This window comes from Meleagris gallopavo, chromosome 5 (genome assembly GCF_905368555.1).
Source record: "Meleagris gallopavo chromosome 5, MGAL_WU_HG_1.1, whole genome shotgun sequence".
NCBI lineage: Eukaryota > Metazoa > Chordata > Aves > Galliformes > Phasianidae > Meleagris > Meleagris gallopavo.
In genome coordinates, this window is record NC_139408.1 from 24,762,785 (window position 1) to 24,783,670 (window position 20,886).

Sequence of the window (20,886 nt, forward strand, 5' to 3'; positions counted from 1 at the left end):
TGATGATCATTTCCATTTTCAGCTGTTCAAAACAATTTATACTGGAATAGCATGAAGTGCACTGGTATGCTTGCAGGTGCAGAAAGAGAGGTTTATGTGCAATAATTTAATCCCACGGTATTTTGAATTTCTAATTTGTGAATGTTGAATGTCTTCCCTAGAAGAGTCTGACAAACCCTGCAAAGTTCATTTCATTATGAAATAAGTAAGTGCTCTTTCATTTGCCCTTTTCCTGGGAGAGACACTGCCAAGGTGACTGCCAAGGGATTTTCTTCTATCACAGAGTGGGACTAATGTTTATGTTCAGTTGCCATGACTTTGAAGAGTTCTACTTAGAGCACCAGACAACTAAAGCTGTGCTAACTGTGCACTGCCCATTCGATGGCTTTGTTACATCAACACCTCAAGACAAAATTTAGGGCATTAAAACATTTTAAGATGAGACAAATCTTTAAGTGCAATTATCTTTCATCTATGGAGATTGGCGATCAGGTTGCAGGTCTTAAGTCAGATCTCAGCCAAAACCACAGTAATGCAATTTGGTGTGACTGATGAGCCCTGGGAGGGAGGCACAGAGCTGACAGCATCTAGTTCCTCTCATTTGTCAAAATCAAGCTCCAGCAATTTAAAACTGGAGTCTCTTATAGGCCTGCAGCAATGGACACCTGAATTGTTGCTGTATAATATCTGAAAACAGTGACAGGTCTTCTGAAAAATGCTCTATTGTGGATGCATCATTTCTTTCAGTATACGCTTATCATCTTTTTTCCAACACAAGGTACTATGAAAGGAAAGAGGGTATTTTATGCACAAAATTGCCTCAGACCATGCTTCTTTTTAATTTTTTTTTTTTCCTTTTCTTTTGATTCTCCACCTTTACATCAGGCTCTACGTCTTGTTTAGCCACCATCAGAGGACTAGTGTGGGTCCTTGTCTTTATACTTCTGGTCCTCAGTCTTAGCCACTGAACAAAGGCTGCTAAATACAACTTTGCTGCTTGTTCCAGTGAGAGGGTGGATGGGCAAACTTCCATCTTGCAGTCACTTCATGTGAGCTGTCTGGATTAAAGTTCCCTCTCTTTTTCCATTAAGTGACTTGGAGTATATGTTACTTAGGTGATAGGGTGAATGACAAAGTCGTATCCACAGAAGTATCCCAGATGTTCTTTTTAATTATATTTAATGACTTTACCAGATTTAATGCCTAATTAAAATAAGTTCCAAAGGTAGTGATTAAATTAAAACTTATGAATACATTTGCAGAGGTTAGATACAGTGGTGAAGGGTCTGTTTTTCATTGAAGCAAATGTTATTTTCCTCTTCCTTCTTCTAGTAGAGATGGAGGCAGTTTTGTGTTATTACCACTTTGTTCTCGATTCAGAGTGGTGATGGAGGCTTGGGTCACTGCAGTCCCATCTTCCTTTAAATTTCTGAAAAATTCTGCAGATTCCTTCTCTGGTTTGATTCTGAAAGATGGTGTTCTCCTATGAACAACAGTCATCACCAGATAATTAGGGGCAATCTGGATGAATTTAAGTCATTGTGTATATTCAGAGCACCTCTTATGCATCTACCTCAGCAGCAAAAAAAAAATCAACCTTGCAGAGGGATTAGAGTTTCATATCACAGCCCGGAAGATTTTTACAACCTCTAAATGCAATATAAACTAATTTACTCTACAGGCCAAATTTCCTAATTTGGCTGCAGCTGAGTTTTCAGTGTCTGTGTTTGGGTTCTCAAAATGGTCCGTGATTGAAGTATTCAAACAGTGCAATTTTAGACAACTGATTTTGTTCCTTACTATAAGAGTTCTGGATTCCTTTCAGACCTTGCTGGAGAGAATATTCAGAGGAAAAATAGTAGGCTTCTAGTTTAGATTCATGCTCTGGTTTTCTCATCTATTGGAACACGTTTGTCTCCACTGAGCATAAAGGTAATCCAATTTTCAGGTCACACACTTCATTTCAATAACGTTAGTGACTAAAATAAGTGATAAAAGAATTCCTCTGGGATTCCCAGGTTTAAATTGTTAACCACAGACAGTATATAGCTGACTTCATTGAAACCCAGTTTTGAAAATTGGCTGTAGCACATCATAAATGACAAAGTGAAATGAGGCATCATCCTACTCAAGAATACTGTATTCTATCAGATTAACAATAGAGAAGCAGAATTTTTGGATCTCAGGACAATCTACCTCTGTATGTGGCTGCTAACTAAGCACAAACAGTGGTGGTGTCTGTTCAGCATTGCAGCACAGAACCCCCTACCTTAGGAGTGTACTTTTGCTGGTTAGTCTTTCAGCAGAGTCTCTGTCCCACAGACTTGTCTGGGAGGTCTCAGTGCTTGGAGTGAAAGGTCTCACCATCACTGTGGAATCTGGTCTGTTTCTATGTCCTACAGAGTCAAAGAACACAGATAAAAACACGGTGGTAAAATACTACTAGAATAAGAATTTGGAGTGTGTAGCCAATCCTGGGTCCATACCAGTTTTCCCTGAAACTCGTTATAATTGTTGCCCTGGCTTCCTTTCCAGTATACCACTGCCTAGTGGATTTAGAGGAAAAACTGTTGATCAAGATCCAAAGCAACCCTTTACTGAAATGATGGCTATGGCTGTTGGGTAATATCCTCCTTTGGAATCAACCTGATGCTGGCTGCAGTACAACTGAAAGGCTGCTTTGCAAGTCACCCCAGGGCACTCTCCTGCCACGATACTACATTGAAAGGTGACAGGTAACTTGTGTATTGCTGTCTGAAGGATGCAAAAAGGAAGGCTCCAAATGCCCCATTCTAAGGACAGTCTCTCATTCTCTTCTCTTTCTCTCACCATCACTTGCTAAAACACAATTAAGTCTTGAATAAAATGAGAACGTACCTATATTATTCTGTAGTGACTGCAACCAGTTCTCCATCAGCTTCGGAGAAGGTGCTGAAAAGAAATACTCTGCCCCATCTCTCAGTCTGTGAAAAGGGATAGGAGAGGGAACATTCTAGTTAATCTTACTTTTGACTGAGATAAGCAGTGTAAGACAATGCAGTTATGCCTCCTACGGTCATAGGTGATTGTAGGCAAATGCAACGAGTCAGGATAGCTGTGTAGATTTTTATTAGCACACCTTTCTGTAAGACTTACCGTAACATGAAGGTGTTCTCTTTCCTGATGTAGTTTGTCAGCCTCTCACATTTGGCACCAACAATGCTGAGAGATGGGAGTGTGGATATATTCTGAAGGAGGACAGAATCATAACAAAATATCTGTTGTATCTTTTCTCCTGGGTTTCAATTCTATACCAACATGTAGGCTGACTATACACCCATAATATCTTTTTCTGCCTCTAATTTTATGATCAAGCTCAATGAATAGGAAGAACCACAGAGGAACAATGGACACATTATATCTAGAAGTCAGATATTTGAATCAGATACTTCATTTAAAGACTGTTTGAAAACTTATGAAATCTTATTATTCAGTCTTGTAGTTGGTAACCATTGAACAACTGTAGGATTTGACAAAAACAACATTTGTAAGAGAACCAATTACTCCTAGCCCCCAAATGAAGCAAATGTAACACACAGATTACTAGAAAGATTCAAAAAAGAAATTACCTTAGATGCTTCTTGTTCATCATTATAGAAATCAAGCTTTAGTCCATCGAGTTTTACATAGAAGGATTTCCAAGACCTTGAACCTGGCTATAAGAAAAATAATAATAAAATCCAATGATTAGCAATATATTTTATTTCAGTAGTGGAATCTTCTTTGGGCAGCTTCCACAGTAAGCCAGGAGATGAGCCAGATTATGAACACAGAAGTTCTCTTTGTCATTATTACCTCCTAAAAAAACAGAGCCTGTTGTAGTTACTGTTGCGATGATTCAGTAAAGGGTTCTGTGAATCAGAACCCAACAAATGATACAGTACAGCTCAAGGAACTTCTACACCATGTTATAGTCAGCAATAACTTTGAGAGATGTGTTATTAAATCTTGGTCTACTTTTGGACACTAACAGGCTCACTTCATTTTCCTAACTGGAACCAGGCCGTGCCTGCTGGTCACAGTTTAGTTTGAAATATTTTGTTTCACTCTGATACAGTTGCCAAATTTTAGTTCATTTCCTAGACTATCATCTGCAGAATGCTATTGAACACTATGCAAAAACAACTGCTATTTCCTATCCCAACTGTGCACCACTGAAAGGTCACTCTAGTGTCTTGAGAATCTTCCAAATTCCAAAGCTCCTATTACATGTATGTATTCTTATTTTGTTGTATCAGTTAATCACAGTAAATCAAGTTGACTAATTTGGTGATTCAGAGAAAAGGAAGGAAAACATGTTGAGGAAGATACGTCATAGTTTTTCAGTAAGATGGAAGTTCAGTATCAAAGCAGACTAAATTTGGTGTGTTCAAAGGAGTGGAATAACTACATTTCATTTCCAGATGATGAAATCCATACCAGCTTCAATTTTTAAGAGAGAGATTTCAAGTTAAAAAGTGTCAGAGGAAATATTCTATGGGACAAAAAATCCAAGTCTACCTGCTTACATGCAATACCTCAGTAAACACTCAGATGTCTACATGGTGATACATGTGTGATATATGGTGACTGTTGATAAATATTAGGAAACTTCCTGTCCTGTTATGATCATTATCTTACTGATCTATTATTCCTTCCCAGGATAAGAATTCTGATTTCAGTATCATTCAACTCTAGATTAAACAAAGCACAACTTCCAAAAACTAACTGAAATCTTTTTTCTCTTCTAGTAAATTAGAAGCTACAATCACTGAAAGCATGGGAGTTGGAGCTTCCTCTGCCAACAAACCATCACGTGCTGATACAGGATCATGAAGCCTGTTGAAGGAGAGCTTCATTCAAGTTTCTGGTTTATCATGGATATCTAATTTATTATGAACAGACAGACCGTGTTCTGCATGATTCCTATGACAGGCACAATGTCATTGTCTCTGTTAAGGACAGGATCAGGTACTGATGAAATCAGTAGACACTTCTTTAGCAGTAATTGATTTAAACCTTCAGTCCTGCTCTCCTCTTCAGGATAGTTTTATCTTGAAGAAGTCTGATCTGATATGGACTGTAACTCAAGGAAAGGTGAATTAAACCAGAGTAGAGGCATTTTTTTCTACCTGTTGTCGTCCTGGAAGAAGCTGGTCTCTCTTTTCTAGGAATCCCTCCATATGCTGGAGACTTGCAGAAACCTGAGACAAGAACACTGCTGTTAAACTTTTTAAAAGCCCTTGAAGATGTTACAAATTTTGAAGCTATTTCTAGGTAAATTCCACACAGAAAGACTCTTTGCTGCTTCTAGCGTTTTTGTTCATGGTGCAGCCAGAAATCCTTTCTAGTTTGTAATCACGTCTCTGATTTGCTGCTTACGTGAAGAGAATCCATATGCCCCTAGAACAATATGCTCAGGGAATTTATCACAGTTTATTATAAAATTAATGTTTCCTTTTGAAATCCAATCATTTGCTTACCTGGAACGGCAAGCTGGCTTTCAACCTGGATTATTACAGGGAGGTCCTGGACCTCTCTTTCTTGGTCAACCAAGTTTGGAGGTTGACCACCATTTGGAGGTGTAAATTAGCATTATTATTCAGAAAAAAGGGTATTGTCATGCTGTTTACAAGGGACAGAGATGACATCCTTACAATACAAGTACTCTATTTGACATCCAAACATTACGTGACCAAGAGCCATTCAGTGTTTTGACTGTGATAGCAGTCAAATAATAAAATCCATTACAGAAAAGTAAATTTTATTACCTTTGAATATTATTTTGATATTACTAAATACAATTTACAACTTAAATTGCCAAAGAATTAATTACACCCCTTCAATAATGCTGAGTTACAACAAAGTGTAGTGTTGCACTGGTATACTTGGGTATGTGAGAAATACATTCCTCTTTTAAAGTGCAAAGAGGAAGGGAACAACTTTTACCCATCTATGAGTTAACAGTGAATTTCCTGCCTGGGCGAGCAACTAGGAGCTTCTGGTTCTAGACTTGCACCAGCTGATCAGCTTTGGGCAAAGGTGCTACCTAATACTGCTTCAATGTAACTTCTATGGAGATGCTTATGGAAAGGCAAGATGTCATGAATAAATCAGCAGCTTTCTCTCTTTCTGAGGTTAAGTGTTCCGCTGAATGTCCAGCAGTATGAATAGCTTCTAATTTGGGAATGAAAACCAGAAACCCATGCAGGTGTCAAGCCCTAAGCTATAAGGCTGAACAAATTAAAAATGCTTTTAAGCTGTATGTATCTGATTAATGTTTTTGGAAAAAATATTGATTGCAAAGGACTTTCTTGCAGAATTTTCTGTATTTCATTATTTGATCTAGTTTTATGAGGAGAGTCAAGAATCTCTGGGACTTACCAAGGATGCAGTCTCCAGTGTCTCCCGTGAGGACCTTGACAGCAGTAAATCTGGTGATTTATCTAATGAATTCTGATCTGGCTTGGGTGATGTTGCCATTAATTTTGTTTGCAGGTTGGAGAAGGAGGAGCTTTCAGCACTTTTTTCTTGAGGTGATAAAAGGCCCGTGGCATATGATTCTGAGAAATTGCTGCTGCGTTGCAGGCTTATGGGTGTAGGAGATAAAGGAGAGGTTAAAGAACTGTGATGTGCCAAAGACGTAACTTGTGGGTCCACTGTCTTTGGTGTAGATGGAGTGATAATCTCACTGAGTCTCCTCTCAGGTTTCATTTCTGTTTTTTTGCTGCTCAGCACCTCTGGGACTTTCCCAGAAGCAAATTGTTGGAATGCCACTGCAGGCTTTTCAACTGGGGAGAAAATTGTTTCAAGTGGAGTCCAGGACAGGAGCGGTGGTTGCACAGATTGCACAGGCTTTGTGTTCCTTATCTCTATCACTTTTGGTGGTGGATTCCTTTTGTCAGATGTTTTTCTTTTCAGAGAGGGAACCCGTACAATTTTGCCTTTATCTTTCTGCTCACTTTCTTCTGCATCTGTCTGTTTCAGAAGATTCATCTCCCTCTGTAGGACATAAACATTACATTTTTGAAATTACCTGTGTAAGTGCACTCATGGGCACTTTCCAGAGAAGCTTTTATTTTAAGCACAAATGTTTTTCAAATGCACTCTCTTCTGGCACTAAATTTTAAGGACTATACCTTCACTGGCATTCTAACCATTAGAACTAAATTTATTTGCTATACCCTGAGCTAGAGACTTTAATAACCTTGAGACCTTGTCTAGAGACTTTAATAACATCTAGAGAAACTGTGCCAATGCTTCTCCAAGTTTGCTGTAGAAGCAATGAGTATTCTTACATGGAATGACTGACTCCAGATATCTAAGATTCCAGATCATACTGTCCCAGATACAGCTAATCAGCCTCCTACTTCTCACCTTAGTTTTCCTGCTGAGTTGAGCAAATTTTTCCTCCTGAACTGCAAGCATGTTCTCAAAGTCACGATGTTTCTTCAGTAGTTCCTCTACTTCAGACACAGAATCCTGAGTAGAAAAAATGAACAGATACAGAAGTTGAAACTCAAGTCTAATGGAATTTATTTATTTATTTATTTATTTTATTATTATTTTTTTTTTAAACAGCTTGCAGTCTGGCAGCTCTATGTGAGAAAAAGAACTCAAGAAGCAACCTTCTTTTTTCCACTGAAGCCAAGTGGTATCATGGCTTTCAACTGTAACAGTTTACATACAGATCAAGTACTTGGATTTTAGTTTGAGCTAGACACACTTTGTTTCTTCCTACCCTTGTAACAACATGCATCTTAAATCTCTGCCTTGCTCTCTCCTTGTAGTGGAATATCTCTGATATTGATGGTGCTTTCCTTTCAATGCAGGTTCTCTCCATGACAGGGAAAGTGGTACCATCTATAAGATTTCTTACTATGTCAAGAAGAAATGAGATGCAATTCTTCCAGTCTTCTACCAACCCCTGGAAGCCGCCATCACCTCTTGAAGCTCACCATCATGTAAACTGTAGTGCCTGACTCAGGTTCCCTTCTGTAACAGCACCAAAATCATGCCCCCTGTAGTCTCAAGGCTGCCTTGCTCTTTAGATTTGTATAATTTCAGAGTTGAGCTAGCGTATGCTCCTAGCAGTCAGTATGTTCTAGGAGGCACTTCAATACTGTAACACTGTCCTTACTTACCCCATAGTTAGGGTCTGAAAGAAAGCTCTCCTTGGCAGCCAGCCATGCTTCTGCTTGTTCTAGCTCTCTGCGGAGCAATTGAATCTCCCAGTTTTCTTCATACAACTCTTTCCTCATGTTCCAGCTCTCCTTTACTTTCTTCATCAGCTCTGACAGCTCTAGCAGTTTTTCTTCAATCTAAAAAAAACCCAACCATTTCTAATACCGTGAGGTAAAAGATCCAATTGGACTTACATTTTTGACAGCCAACTAGCAGATAATTTAGCCTCAAGAACTAGAAGATGACCTCTAGATAATTTTATGGTGGTAACATAATTTAGAAAGAAAATTTGACATATTTTCAGAGACCTCACCCTATGGCTGATTGCTATGTGATGTATTTTATTCTAGTTTTTGTGTAGCTAGATGCCAAAATCTGATGTGGCTTATCTTTTCTGTGGAATAGCATTACCTACTCCCCAGATAGCCAGTGACTTTTCTTTTATGGTTAGCATCAAAATCAGTTTTTCAGGAAAGGAAGAAGAATTTTAAAAGGGTTTTTTTTCTTTGCCACGTCACATCAAGTCTGCAGCTTTCAATAGTAGAGAAATGCTTGCTGTTGTCCCTTTTAGTATTTTGTTTTGAAAAACAGACTAAGCTGCAAACCCTGCCTATTTAATATGACTTCTTTGATTGGTTTCATTTGTAAAATATTTAACTTATCAGCACACCTCCACAGACATGAAATGTCCATTCCTCATTAGGTCATCTCCTGCCCGCTGTATTTCTTCATATTTTAGCCACTGTTTCTCTATCTCACGCTTGTATTCCTCATGACGTTTGATAAGCAGCTCAGCTCCCAGGACATCATTTGCTAGTTCCTCAGATATCACTAGTGCATGCATCTCATTGGCCCATGCCCTACAAAAAAAAAAAAAAAAAAAAAAAAAAAAAAAAAAAAAAAGAGTTAAAAGGGTAAAAATTGAAGGAATATGAGTCTCATTTGCTTCAACTGACATAAACACATGCTTCTTGATTTACCTAACCTCTGGATCTATCCCTTATCATAGTAAATGCCCAGTCAGTGGTAACCACTTCACTCTCTTTGGATTTCTACTCCTTTAATGACTTAACTCTTTCATTAATCACAATAAATTAAAATTTCCCATATTTCTTCTTTGAGAAATGCTACTTAAAAATATTCTGAGAAATATGTATCATTTCTGATTAAAATTACACTAAAATGATAAAATGTAGTATTTTAATATTCAACTGCCGCTTCAAGTATAGAAGTGGCATCCCATTAGTTATTTCAGCTTTTACACTAGACCTGTATTTACACATACTTACAAAGGTTAATTTAAACACTTTAACTCAACATTAAAAGGTATGTTTTTTAGATGCTTTTAACATTCAGTTTCATTCTAATTCAAATGTAAAAAGAAAAAAAAAGTAACTGATTTCTTGCAAAAAACTGATACCTCATGAAAATGAACAGAACAGTATATGCATATTGTCAGTAGGATTAAATAAATGTGGGTAAAACACTTTCAATACTTGAACAGGTGCTAACCAATTCTAGAAGATTATCTTTAATATGGATGCTTTCATTCTAAGAAAAGCAAGCTCTGATGTCTGTATAGGAATAAATTACTTGAATATGTAGCAGAGACTCTCCCATCTTCCTGCCAAATCAAAGATATATTTCATTGAAATTAAAACTGTTCAGAGTGACTTGATTTTCAAGATGTCTAGGAAATAGGGTAAAAATATGGGCTTATTGTGAACACTTCACTGAAGTGGAGTGACATGGTCCCCCCTGATGTGTGGTCAGTTCCATGACATGCTGTTGAGAAGATGCTATGTATTATTATTAAAAGAAATTTGCAAGCAAGTTGTAGAACACTTGGAACAGGGGCCAAATAACCAAAGGCATAATTTAGAAAATCCCAAATGGGGGAGACCAGAAATAAGGCCTGCAGACAGACTCAAGGAACAAACACATACATTAGCTCCCTGCAGTCATTGAAGTAGAGCTGGACTTGTTCTGCCTGACTCAGTCTCGCCTTTCTCTCCAGAAACTTCTTATCCAGATTTCTCCAGCACTCATCCACATCTGTGAGTCTCTCCATAATGTTTTCCTTGAGTTGTGGGTATGTGCGGCTGAGGTGCCAGGCTTCTCCTCGAATCCGTTCCAGCTCTTTCATTATGGCTCCTAGATCTCTCTGGAACAAAAACAGAATGGATTGTAAGACTAAGTCCCTACTTACATCTGTCAAAAGCAAATTTTAAAAATGGTTCATATCTTTTCTATACACTGGCTGCGAAGAGGCTGGGAACATAACTCTACAGGTTTTTCCTCTAGTGCCTTGTAACATTCATCAAACATCAAAAAATCTTCTTTAAATGTGACATGATGCTTATTTTGGTAACTATGGAGCTGAAGTCTCCTCTTGCAGTTCAAATAACAACTTTGCAATTATAACAACAGTTTGAAATAAGCTTTAGGAAAGAAGTTTATCCTGAGCAGCAAAAGTAGTAATAACTTGATATCAAAAGGTAAAACTGTGAGGAAAAGACCCCTTCCATGAGGCACAAAGGATATTTCAGAGTGGAATAAATTTATCTTTTGTTCTGCCAACAAGGCAGTTGAGAATATTTCAAATCAGGCATTGATGTCCATTTATTTATTTTTTTATGCTTTTCTGCTGCTGCTTTATGATAGATACATCCTCACCTCCACTCCTTCAAGCTGGCTCAGAAGAGTTTGTACACCTGGAAGATCATATCCATAATCATCTATGTCCACCACAGCCTCCTTCTCCTGCATCCAGCCCTTTACTTCATCCACATCATGATCGTACTGATGAACTTGCTGGGCTGCTCTCAGATTCTAAAATAAAGAAAAATTTTAATGGTAATACAATATATCATGTCTGCAGTGCAAAAACAAGTGACTCTAGTATTGTGTCCTAATGCAGAACAAGAGCAGAAGTGAAACACCTTCCCGATTAAGTCATCTAATTTTCCAAGTTCTGTTTCTCAATGGAAAGAAAAAGGTATATCCAAAGATGTATCAAATTTATTCCCATGTAGGATGGTAAGCAGAAATTGCCCTCTCAAGTGGAGAAATTGCCCCAGAAAACTTGCTTGGAATAAAGACATATATTGCAGTGAAAAAGGTGAGCTGGGTGAAAATTAAGTTTTCTGAAATTAGAATTTAAAATGTTCTAAAGCTGTTTCAACGTTTATGTTAACAATTGTCATGCATTAACTTCATGGCATAGTGAAATAGACTATGGTGAGCATGAACTACTCCATATTCAAAATGTGTATGTAACAGTAGTGAAAAGATCTGAGGACATCTGACATTTTATGTTTTCCTTAAGCCAACTTAAAAAGTTGAATTTAATTGTCCTTTCTGCTTTTCTAAATACATCTGAGACTGCTGTTTCACAGGATGTTGTGAATTGATTTTACAGCTACTAACTGCTGCCAAAAGGTAAAGGTCTTGTCCCTGCATTCTCTATCACACTTTCTCTCATTTCCCTTGTTTGACTTCAACTCATTGATCCAGTAAAAAATATATAGACGGTTTACCCCTCATTTAATGAGCTGAATTAATTAAAAAAAAGAAGAAAGAAAAAAAAGAGTCCAATGAGTGCCAGAGTGGGCCTCCTGTAAGTGGTGGTAAACCAAAATAGGTTAGCTTAGTTTTTAAAGAAATTGAATTTAGTAGTGAATTTAGGTAAACAGTATGCCAGCAGGATGTTAGGTATCTTTCATGCATAATCTTGCCAGCAACAGCAGGGAAAGCAGTGGCTATAAAGGAAAATGGTTCAAGAAGAAAGAGAACAGAATATACCCATTATTCTTACCTTTGTGTTTCTACATTAGCAATGCGCTGGTTTGGGAAAGAAAGAAGGATATATGAAAATGCAGGGAATTAAATGCTCCAGTTTCAATGTATTTCCTACCTCTGTCCTTGTCTGGATGGCATGGCACAGTTTCTCCCACATCTCATTAATTTGCTTTGTTCTTTTCTGGATAATATCTGTCTTGCTGTGGCCATCCTTCTCTAGTTTAGATGCTAATTCATTTAAGGAGAGAACTTTGGAATGTCCCAGAGGTTTAATCTCATTTACAAAATCTTTAAATTTTTTCTCCAGCACCTATAGGATAAATAGAGACACAGACTTAGATATAAAATTTTCTGCCTACCTCTGTTAAAGAAACAAAAAGAAACACTTCCTCTGTAGAGTACAACACAAAAGTTATTCACTGCAGAGCGTTAATCACGTGATAAACCCAGAAGATCTGGAATCAGAAGAGGGTATCTGTTGTCTTGATCATTTAACCTTTCAAGACACTGAGAAATGAGAAATGCTGCCCAGAACTAAGAAACTAATCTCTTTAGCTTGTCAGAACATGTAACAGTTGCTGAAAACATTAATTCACTAAACTGTGGAGAGGACACTATAAAGTATACACCTCTGCACCACATGACCTGAGGAGAAATTCATCCTTGAAACAAGCAGCTAGAGGTGAGAATGCTTTATTTCAGGATTTCCTACTGAAATTGTTGCAAGACTGTGACCAAATGGTTATGCTTTGTCAAATTTATAAACATTATCAGAAGTCAAGTGTACTGACCTCACCTTATTCCAGGAAAAAGCCAACTTTCTGTTGAACCTCCATTCTCCACTGGAGAATGCTACCACTAAAAGCCCTTCATAAGAGACAGTAACCAGTCTGAGTCTTTGCTGCAGTGAGAACTGGTTTGCTTAGTTTTTGTCACTGTAATGTTTCACTTTCAACAGCTGCACAAAAATTTTGGCAAATATTTTCCTGCTTTACCACACAACACGTACAACACCTTTTATTTTCTTTTACCTCAACACCATCTAAGTCCTGCCCATAGTCATCAGACTCTGCAATAGACTGTTTACTGGAAAGCCAGGTGTCCACCAGCTGGAATTCTCTTTCAAACTGATACAGCTGGAATTGTTCTTGCAGGCATTTTCTCTGGGTCTCAGCCTTTTGTAGGAGAGACTGATAGTCTGCTAGGATCCCCTGGAGCTTTGAAAGTATGGTTGGACTGCAAACAAACAAAGAAACAAAAAAAAACAAACAGCATAAAAATAAACAAGAATCAGAAGGTATGTTTTTGTTTTACTGCTCTTTTTGGACACCATCTTTTCTAACAGGTTTGCTTTGTAACAACTTCGAAATGCAGAAGAGTCCACTTATTTTCATGGAGCAAGTTATATGAAGATGTGAGAACCAACTAGTTAAGGAAATTAAAGTATCTCACACTGCTGCTCTTTTCCACTCCCTTCTTCTCAGTAATAAAAGAAAATTGGCAATGAAAAACAGTTAACTGTCAAGAATGTCTATTTCCTTTCCCAAACATGGTGCTTGTTGAACCATTATGATTCAATATATTGAGAGTTCAACCGAGAAGTAGATGACAGTTTCTCAGAATAGATGGTGGACAAAGAAGCTGACCTAATTGGCCTGCTGTTGAAAAAACAACAGTTATGAAAACATTAAAATAAATCATCAGGCTTTCTGAGAACTTGAGAGTATGTGATGGTAGTTAAGAAGGGATTGATGTCCCTTAAAATCATATTTCTAAATAAGCCATTGAACAGCTAATGAAAACTGAACTTTTTCCATACTTGTCTTCTTCGGAGAAATTTTTGTTTCAGAACAGAAGCCTACTTTTACTTTCCTACCTCTCTGGGTTGTCTTTGTTTATTAAGCCGGCACCCGTCTCCTGTACTTTCTCAATCCGAGGCCTAAAACCCTCCATGTCCAGCTTGGTGGCTTCGAGTTTACGTAGTAAAGCTTGAGTGGATTCTTCATTCTTCCCATAATCAGAAGTCTCTAGAATGAAGCTCCTCTCTGCCAGCCAGGTCTCCACATCCAGTAGCTGTATAAAATACAAGGATGAGCGTATACACAGCTTTAGTTTAGGTCAAGGCATAGAAAACTGTAAAGCATCTGCCAAAGAGATGCATCCGTCAAAATAGAAAGCAGCTTAGATGCCTTCCAGTCTAGCAGATGTTATTCCAAAAAAAAAAAAAAAAAAAAAAAAAGAAGCGCGCCCAAATCCCAGTACTTTCATTTACTTGTTTATCCCTCACTACAGTTATTTGGAAAAACAACTGTTGCATCTCTACTATAACTGTACAGATAGGAAAAATCAGAACAGTATGAATTCTGCTTATATATCAGTACTTGTAGACACTCAGCAATACAGGTATCTTTTAAAGCAAATAAAGGCCAAAATTAAATCTTCGTGAAGCACTCCTACCTCAGTCAAGAACTGATGGGCTTCATATGACTGCATGAGACGCTGTCTTCTCACTTGAGCCTCTGTCTTCAAGTTTTCCACAGATGTCTCCAGCTCCTTCATCTGCTCCATAATCTTGCGAGATGCTGAGTGGCCTCCCCTTACCAATTTCTGCCCAGTACTGAGCACTGCTTTGGTCAAAGCATCCCGACTGCTTATCTCATTCTCCAAATTCTGGAAGTAGAAAAAGCTCCATTTTACTCCCAGATAACATTCTACAGTTATTTAGTTGTGTAATTGCATTGTAGCTCCACTATAAATCTGTTTTCCATACACACAGATGGGTCACAGGTGCAACATCTGAGTGAATACTTAGAGTGGAATGCAAGAGCTTTTTTGAGTGAAGGAACAATAGCAGAAATAAAACTTAATCACACAATTTGTACCTTGTTGTGTACCCACTTCAGAGTGTGGGGGGATGAGATTCTAACCACAAAACTCTTTCCTGCACTCAAATATATCTACTTCTACTCATATTGCACCATGTTTCTTGAATTAAAATCTGGCTTTATTTGAAATGAATGTTTGAAAACTAGATTTTGAAAAAGCAGATGCACACCTCTGCTTTCTTCATCTTTGATAGGCAAGGACCACACTTTCAACTTGTTTGTGAAGGGATGTTCATTCTATGGTTAACTAAGTCTAAGCACATTGAAAAGAAAGCAAACTCCAGCATTTCATAGTTGTTCTATTTATTTTCAAAGCTATAAAACAAGTGGTTTCAGAGTTAGACTGCTGTGTTTTGTTAATGTAGAAGTGATGCCCTTTGGAGAGAGAAACTTCTCCTTCAACTTAACTATCAGAATTGGCTGCAAAACAGCTGTGACTCTAACCTTGCCTTTAACTTTCCCCTATTAATTTCAAGACAGCCTCTGTGTTGTTGAGAAGTAACACCATATTTGACCTCAGCAGAACAGAACTCAGTAGCAAAGATTTTAAAACATCTTGTATTCTGTATTAATAATAATAAGCTAGTAGTGGGAAGAACAACTTTGCAGTTGAACATTTAGGAGTACATATTCACAGGACTTCATTTATACCATCAGAAAAGGGTGGTGGGGGAGTGAGTGGAAACTGTTATTCCAAACTAAGCAGCTATACTTATGCATGCTATATTTGAGTGTAAATGCACTTCAATTTTGTTATATTGATACATTTCATGCACTTGCACTTTTGTGGTGGCGATCAAAGTACTAAATTTGCAAATCTGGCTCAATAGGACAAACAATAGGGGGTAGAACTAATAGCATATTCAATTTTTGACTTATATATAATATGGATATAACATATCCATGGGTTTAAATGCATCTGGAAGATGCATTTAAAACATTTTACAGTTCTTTATTAAACTGTGAGTGCACTTTTAGGATAAATATACTTTTTAAGAGAACTCATCCATGTCCTGGCATGTCACCTGTACCAGCCTAAACTTTTTTTTACTCCTGGAACATTCAAAAACCTTTTGCAAATTCAGTTTTATTTTTAGGCATGCAGATTGCACCAAATGCCTGTGTCTCCAATATGTATTTATATATACATGCATATTCTCCTCCTTATAAGATCTTCCATCTTTCCCAGTCCTATTGCAGATTACACAGATTTTCCCAGAGGCACTTGATCTGGCATTTAAATTTGCTGTCATTTGCTAACATTAAATACCAATAGCTGCTGGAAATTTTTAGCAGCATTTTTTTTCCTCCACCACGTGTTTGAAGAGAGAGAGTGATCTTTACTCAAAGACAAGTAGAAAAGCAGTTGCTGTTTTATTGGTATTCATGATGACAGTGTTCCAGTCACTGCTGTTTCTGATGGCCCATCTAGATGTTGTGAAATAATTCAGCAGCTATCTTGAAAGCTACCACTAGAATGAAGGTCAGCTAAGGATCATAGAAGCTTGTTAACTCCCTCCCTCTAGAGCAGAAAAGTTTTGGCGGAAGATGTTTTTCTAGGAGCTCATCCTGAGACATCTGAGCAATAAGCTTGCTTGGATGTACTTAACAAGTTTAATAGTGTATTAGGACATTCTTTGTTGCCCAAAGAAACAGCATGCACAACAGTTGCAAAATCTATTTCATATTGTAAAAGCCAGGTTTTGAACTCAGTTTCCAGAAAGAGCCTATGTGTCCAGAGAAAAGCATATAGTGTGGTACCTAGAGCATTGCCATGATAAGCGTGGAATCCCACATGTCAAACCATAGACATATCCTTTGAAAGAAATGTAATTATCAGACAAGCTTAAGAGTTATCCCTAGCATCATGAATCCTGCTAGCCAATGCACTGCAGTTTTCTTGAGGCAAACTGAATTGCATATTTTCTCTTTGATTCTGAAGAATGAGAATGACATTACCTGGTGCTTTTCCTGTAGACTCTGAACAGTTGCCAGAGATTGGCCATAATCCCTGGAGGATGCCATGGGAAGTTTCTCATGAACCCAGGCCAACTCCTCATCAACATCTCGGAAGAACTGGTATTGAAGTCTGCTTGCCTCCAAACTCCCACGTCTTTCCTGCAGAGGATCACGTAGACTTTTGTATCTGCAGATTTTAAAGGGAACACAATGAGAACTGCGAAACAGTACAGAATGAACACAAAAGGTTATATTCAGAATAAAGTAGACAATGAAAAATAAAAAAGACTCAGAGAAGAAAAAGGCTGAGAAAAATAGGCAAAATTTTGCGTGAGACAGATCAGGCACTTACACACCTTTGCACCAGCTGATCAACTCTTTCTTCTAGCTCATCGGCAAGGAAATGCTTTTCCTGCTGGAATTCCTGAGCTGTGTTCACAAGCTCTTGCAACCGGTCCCTATGGCTAGCAATATCTTGCTCCAGTTCCTCTTGTTTCTTCAAGTGACTGTTCAGAACCACTAGATCGTTGCTGCTATATGGTGCCTTCAATTCATTTTCCACATCTTCCAACCATTTTTCTGTATCCTCTATACTCCGCTGAAAATGAAGGGCCTGGGGACAAGCAGGACAAAAAAGTCAGTTAAATCTTCAGGATATAAATTACAATATAAAATGACAGCCCCTTTCCAGAAGAATCGCATACAAATGCGGAGAAACTTCCAAAGGCTCAGTGACTTTTTCCCAGATCTGATGGCGGTCCAAATGAAGAAAATGATTCAGTCAGAGTGAATTCAAGAACAAATGCAGAGAACATAAGGAGTTAATTTTATTTGTGTCATGTTGCACAGATACCAATTATGGATACAGTACCTTAAAAGGCAGCCATTTAAAGGCAGAGCTTTATTTTATGTCCACAGAGTAGCCCGTGCAAAACTCAGAGTCATGAGAAGTGATATGCCTGAGAAGAGCTAGGAGAATGGAAAGCAGCTGAGGGCATCTTTCTCATAAGATGGTGAAAAGATGCCAGTGAGACAGGTCCAGAGAACTGGAAAATAGAAGGGTACACATTTTCCCTCAGTATCTTCTGGAATCCTGACCTAACTTAGCAGTAGAAAGCAGAAAGGCATGCAGCCCACAAGTCCTTTCCTCTCACTAGAGATCTCTAATTCCAGTCAATCACTCCCCACTTTGCAGTTTCTTTACTCTGGTGGTCTTGAGGTCCGATTGTTCTAAATGGCACATTCGTATATAAGACTGCAGCAGGGCATTCATTCTGCTTCTGGAAATAACACAAAACCCCAACCACTGGTGCACCGATATTACCTTGTAAGCATCCTGCAGCTTGGCCCGTTTATCTTGGCAGCTTGCTAGCAGTTCCTCCCATAGCTCTTCCATTTCTTGTAGCCTGGACTGAATGGCCTCAGGGGCATAGTGTCTCTCACGGAGCATCTTCTCACCTTCCTGCAGCAGAGAGAATGATCAAACTGATGGACAGATTTTCCTGCCTTTCTGGCCTCTAAAATTATCTGAAATGTTGGAACAATATTAGAGGATATTTAAGGGCAAAGAGAATCTTCATTATGCAAAAGCTGGACAGGAAGCCTACTTTGCAACCACAAAGTTTTTTTCTGCATCCCATGATCATTGCTTGAGATAGCCCAGCCACCTAGCCCACTCTTTTCCCTTTCTTGCATGTTAAAAAAGTGAACTATCTATCTCATACGAGTGAACTACTGCATGAGATAATAAAACACTTTTTTTAACCGTGTATATCTGCGTTTCTAATTTCTGAGCTGCAGATGCTTAACAGGATGGCAGAAGAAGAGGTACAGTGGATACTGTAAGATCTCCATCAAATAGAAGATTCAGTACTTATATCCTTAAGCTAGGACCAAGTTTACTTGAGAAAGCTAAGCTGAGTTACTTCGTATTTTACAATGAGGAAAAAGAGACACAGAAAGAGAGACAATACACAAGGACAGCAGATGTTTATTTTCTTATAAAAAGCAATTCCCAAGATCATTCTTAGAAAGAAGTAATGAGAGACAGATTAGTATAGAGAGAGTTGTAGTTATACCCTTTAGTCCCCCGTCATGTTTATGTTGTATCTAAACAAACTGAGCTCTACAGAACTAGATGCAGGTGAATCTGAGGAGGAACTCTACCCCTTATGCTTTAATGCAAGTTATCTCTTGCAAAATACAGCTAGTAAGTGCTGTGCTGAGAATAAGGTTAATAAGCATCTAACAATCTGTCCTTCCAAACCAATCATCTGATCACAGCTTCTGCCAAATATCTGACAAAACTTGTCAGATTTTCCTCATATCTCTCCTACTAGCATTTCTCTGTAATGGCAATACCTGAAAATTCATCTTGGTTCTTTTTGTTGGATAAAACTTATCTGAATTATTGAAGTTGTGCATCCAATTACCTAGGTTCCATTTTTGAAAGAAACAGATATACCTCTAAAGTGTGATTCACGCCAGAGAGAAGTGTCAGAAGTCAGTGGAACAAATCATTGATAGCACCCATCTCCTTCCACTGCATCACAGTGAATACAGAAAACAAGCTAACACTAAACACTAACAAATAAGTTGAAAGAACCCTGTGGGCACAGAAAGTTCTTAGACCAAAAGAGCAAGCTTTCCAGCCCCCTCACAGACAGAGTGAACAATATCATTGAGGGGACAGTGATTTCCCCTTGCTTGTTTGAGGTCTGTGTAAGTCAGTTTGTTAATTGTTTTTCAGGCTAGTTGCCCAGTGTTGCCAACAACCCAGCTTCTCTCACCAACTTGATGGAGTCTAGGCGATTTCTATTAGCCATGATCTCTGCTTGGAAAGTTTGATGTTTCTGCAGCTTGGTCTGCAGATTGCTTGGATCCCTCCAGCTATCATCCTGAGCAATACTGTTCTTCTCGTTGATCCAGGCAGCCACCTTTGGGGAGGAAAGAACAGAAGTGGACAAAAACTTCAATGTTTCTTCAGCTGCAATCTGCTAGGCTGTTCTCTTGCATATATAAAACACTGGACTAGTAAGAGGGGGCATAAACGAGCTGTCCTTTTGAGATTCTGCTTCCTTAAGCTCCTCATGCCTTGGTGAGGTCACCCCCACACCTCTCAACCAGAACTGTCATCTGGAAAGATATCTGCCTCCATGGAATTGTTCTTCTGCAGTAAGAAAGTATGTGCATATGCATGTGTGTGCATGTGCAAGAAAGGGCAGATACCTCCCTATTTCTAACCTTATTATATCTCACAAGAAGAGGACTACCTTGTCTCTTCCCATGAATTATGATTTGGTGGCACATTTCCTTTTAATGCACCTATTTCTTAATTTTTTGTGGCCCAAATGAAGGGAATTTGTTACTTGAAAACTGAAAAATATCCATTAACACTTCCTCATATTTTCCAATATTATCTCATTATAGACTCAGTTCCTTGGCTTTTCTCTCATTAAATCCCTTTCAGGGTTCCAGACCTATGCAGCACAGCATGTTTTAAGAACAAGAATGCAGTGAATGCTGTGTAATTGTACCTCATAGGAATTCTTCAACAACTTCTGTAGAAGCCTTGATTCTTCTAGTAGATGTCTGCGAGCAGCAGCATTCTCCAGTAATTTCTCCTTTCTGAAATAAAGACAGATGCACGAGGAATAAAACAAAGAGTGAATTAGATATGTAAAAAGTTTTTAGTTTTTGTGTCTAAAAAACATATGATCTAACCCTTTATCTCTAGGAGAAAACTGTTCATAATATGCAGCCTCCCATGATTGTGATTGTCAGAGAAGACACTTGGGATACTGTGGGAAGAACTACTAGCAGATATGTTTAAAACATGCACAAATTCTGTATGTATGATGCCTGCATCTAGGAATCGCCATTAGTGAGTTTCTGAGGACAACTGAACATTATGGAAAGCCTGTGGGTATCATGATATTTGTCACTAATAACACGTATCAGGCCAAAACTACATCGTCCTTTCATCTTTCTTCCAAATATGGCCATGCATCACTTTACTCATGTTGATTCAGGCATGAAA

At 38.3% G+C, this 20,886-nt stretch overlaps 1 protein-coding gene across 1 annotated transcript in view; it reads right to left on the bottom strand.

Moving 5' to 3' along the window:
- Positions 1-831: 831 nt before the first annotated feature.
- Positions 832-20,886, bottom strand: part of SPTBN5 (spectrin beta, non-erythrocytic 5) — a 91,147-nt gene continuing 71,092 nt past the window's right edge. Inside the window, exons 49-69 of the mRNA XM_085224816.1 lie at positions 20,384-20,474; positions 19,637-19,783; positions 18,172-18,309; positions 17,204-17,460; positions 16,848-17,034; positions 14,461-14,673; positions 13,880-14,076; positions 13,035-13,239; positions 12,119-12,313; positions 10,879-11,034; positions 10,149-10,366; positions 8,873-9,062; positions 8,163-8,339; positions 7,396-7,500; positions 6,403-7,020; positions 5,151-5,222; positions 3,609-3,695; positions 3,136-3,227; positions 2,878-2,963; positions 2,270-2,396; positions 832-1,483 (exon numbers count right to left, since the gene is read on the bottom strand). Coding sequence (XP_085080942.1) covers positions 1,309-1,483; positions 2,270-2,396; positions 2,878-2,963; positions 3,136-3,227; positions 3,609-3,695; positions 5,151-5,222; positions 6,403-7,020; positions 7,396-7,500; positions 8,163-8,339; positions 8,873-9,062; positions 10,149-10,366; positions 10,879-11,034; positions 12,119-12,313; positions 13,035-13,239; positions 13,880-14,076; positions 14,461-14,673; positions 16,848-17,034; positions 17,204-17,460; positions 18,172-18,309; positions 19,637-19,783; positions 20,384-20,474 — 3,733 coding nt within the window. The 3' untranslated portion in view covers positions 832-1,308. The remainder of the gene's footprint in view (positions 1,484-2,269; positions 2,397-2,877; positions 2,964-3,135; positions 3,228-3,608; positions 3,696-5,150; positions 5,223-6,402; positions 7,021-7,395; positions 7,501-8,162; positions 8,340-8,872; positions 9,063-10,148; positions 10,367-10,878; positions 11,035-12,118; positions 12,314-13,034; positions 13,240-13,879; positions 14,077-14,460; positions 14,674-16,847; positions 17,035-17,203; positions 17,461-18,171; positions 18,310-19,636; positions 19,784-20,383; positions 20,475-20,886) is intronic.